The 2,500-nt window shown below is 51.7% G+C and overlaps 1 protein-coding gene across 1 annotated transcript in view; it reads right to left on the reverse strand.

The window, feature by feature from the left end:
- Positions 1 to 933: 933 nt before the first annotated feature.
- Positions 934 to 2,500, reverse strand: part of EMH_0063070 (nuf2 family domain-containing protein, putative) — a gene marked incomplete at both ends in the record, with an annotated part of 2,165 nt that continues 598 nt past the window's right edge. The window contains 3 exons of the mRNA XM_013498103.1: positions 934 to 1,171; positions 1,465 to 1,622; positions 1,972 to 2,211. Coding sequence (XP_013353557.1) covers positions 934 to 1,171; positions 1,465 to 1,622; positions 1,972 to 2,211 — 636 coding nt within the window. The remainder of the gene's footprint in view (positions 1,172 to 1,464; positions 1,623 to 1,971; positions 2,212 to 2,500) is intronic.

Below are 2,500 nucleotides of genomic sequence, written 5' to 3' on the forward strand. Positions count from 1 at the left end.
GTAGCTAGCTGGGATGTTTTACTCCGCTGCAAAATGGAGATTTGTTTAGCAGACAAAATGCGGAGACGAACCGCGGAGAAACAAAAAATTTAGGGTTTAGGGTTTAGGGTTTGTGGTCTAGGGTTTGGGGTTTAGGGTTTGGGGTTTAGGGTTTGGGGTTTTCAGGGGGAGTTTAGGGTTTAGGGTTTAGGGTAAACAAGTAGGAGATAAAGGAGACAAATAAATAAAAAAGAGACAAATAAATAAAGAAGAGGCAAACAAAAAAAATAAACAAATACAGAGACAGAAACTAAAAGAGAAAAGGTAAACATATAGATAGAGAGACAAACAAAAAGGAGACAGACAAACAAAAAGGAGACAGACAAACAAAAAGGAGACAGACAAACAAAAAGGAGACAGACAAACAAAAACAATAAATAAAAAATAAATCATCCAGACAAAACACCTTCTTTATTTATTTATTTTGTTAGCACCAACAAACAAAATATTCTACCCCTGCAAGGGGGGCCCCCTGGGGGCCCCTCCCCCGCCTTGGGGGCCCCCTGCCTGGGGGGCCCCCTTGCCTGGGGGGGCCCCTGGGGGGGCCCCCCGCCTGGGGAGCCCCCTGCTTAGGGGCCCCACGGCAGTCCCCTGTCTCAGGGGCCCCCTTGGGGGGCCCTGGCTTGGGGGCCCCTGGCTTGGGGGCCCCTGGCTTGGGGGCCCCTGGCTTGAGGGCCCCCCTGGGGGCCCCTGGGGGCCCCTGGGGGGCCCCCATGCTGGTGCGTGTTCTTATGTAAATGAGAAGGGGGCTGAATGGGGGCCCCTGTATGGGGGCCCCCTAGTGCTGCAGGTGGTGGTGCAGCAGCCGTTTGGCGTTGCTGCTGGGGGGCTGTAAACCCTAAACCCTAAACCCTAGACCCTAGACCCTAAACCCTAAACCCTAAACCCTAATATTTAGTTGAGACCACAGGAGAGGGGTTTAGGAAGAGGCTCGAGGACTGTTGGGGGCCCCATCCTGTTGTGGTGCTGTTCTCCGTCTTCGTGCTGCTGCTGCTTGTGCTGCTGCTTGTGCTGCTGCTGCTGCTGCTTGTGCTGCTGCTGCTGCTGCTGCTGCTGCTGCAGGGTTTGTGGGGGTTTGTTCTCGCTGTTAGCGAGGGTTTCTCTTAAACTCGCGGGGGGTGGCAGCGCACGTCTGCAGCAGCAACACACACCTAACCCTAAACCCTAAACCCTAAACCCTAAACCCTCTAAACCCTAAACCCTCAAAACCCTAAACCCTAAACCCTCTAAACCCTAGATTGTCAGCTAGAAGCCCTAAACCCTCACCCGTACGCCCTACATACACTAAACCCCTAAACCCCAAACCCTAAACCCCCTAAACCCTAAATCCTCTAAACCCTAAACCCTAAACCCTCTAAACCCTAAACCCTCTAAACCCTAAACCCTCAAAACCCTAAACCCTAAACCCTAAACCCTAAACCCTACCTGCACGCTTCAATTTTCGCTAGATAAGAACGAAACATTTCTTCTGTTTGCTGCTGCGCCTCCTTCACTGCCAGCAGCAGCTCCGCGTGTGCTGCTCGCTTCTGCTGTATAGACACCTGCAGCTGCTGCAGCTGCTGCTGCAGCTGCTTTATAGAGTCCTGCATGCATCCACCAGCAGCAGCAGCAGCAGCAGCAGCAGCAGCGACTGAGAGCAGCAGCAGCAGCTACAGCTAGTGACAACAGGAGCTGCAGCAACAGAAGCAGCAGCAACAGCAGCAGCAACAGCAGCAGCAGCAACAACACCACCAACAACACCACCAGCAACACCAACAGCAGCAACACCACCAGCAACACCAACAGCAGCAGCAACTGCAGCAGCAACAGCAGCAGCAGCAACAACACCACCAACAACACCACCAGCAACACCAACACCACCAGCAACACCAGCAGCAGCAACACCACCAGCAGCAGCAGCATCAGCAGCAGCAGCAGCAGCAGCAGCAGCACCTGCTGCGACGGCAGTAGACTCCAGAATTGGTTTGCTTCTTCTTTTGCTTGCTGCACTCTTTCTTTCATTTCTTTTGTTTTGCTGCTGCTGCATTCTTCCTCGGTGATGAGTTGCTGCTGCTGCTGCTGGTATTCTTGCTGCTGCTGCTGCAGCTGCTGCTGCAGCTGCTGACGCCGCTGCTGCAGCTCCTTCTGCGTCTTCTCTGTTGCACGCAAGTCCTGCCGAGCTGATACATACGGCTGCAACCACACAAACCCTAAACCCTAAACCCTAAACCCTAAACCCTAAACCCTAAACCCTAGGTCCTGAATGCTTAGCCGTAAACCCTAAAATAAATAAACCCTAAACCCTAAACAATAAACCCTAAATAATAAACCCTAAATATCCTTAATTCATAACTCTAAACCCTCACCCATAAACCCTAAACCCTAAACCCTAAACCCTAATTAAACATGAGCTGATGGCGTTATCGTTGTTTCTCCGTATGAGAAAACTAGGGTTTAGGGTTTAGGGTTTAGGGTTTAGGGT

Source organism: Eimeria mitis, genomic scaffold (assembly GCF_000499745.2).
Source record: "Eimeria mitis Houghton genomic scaffold, Emh_scaff3183, whole genome shotgun sequence".
In the NCBI taxonomy this organism is placed as follows: domain Eukaryota; phylum Apicomplexa; class Conoidasida; order Eucoccidiorida; family Eimeriidae; genus Eimeria; species Eimeria mitis.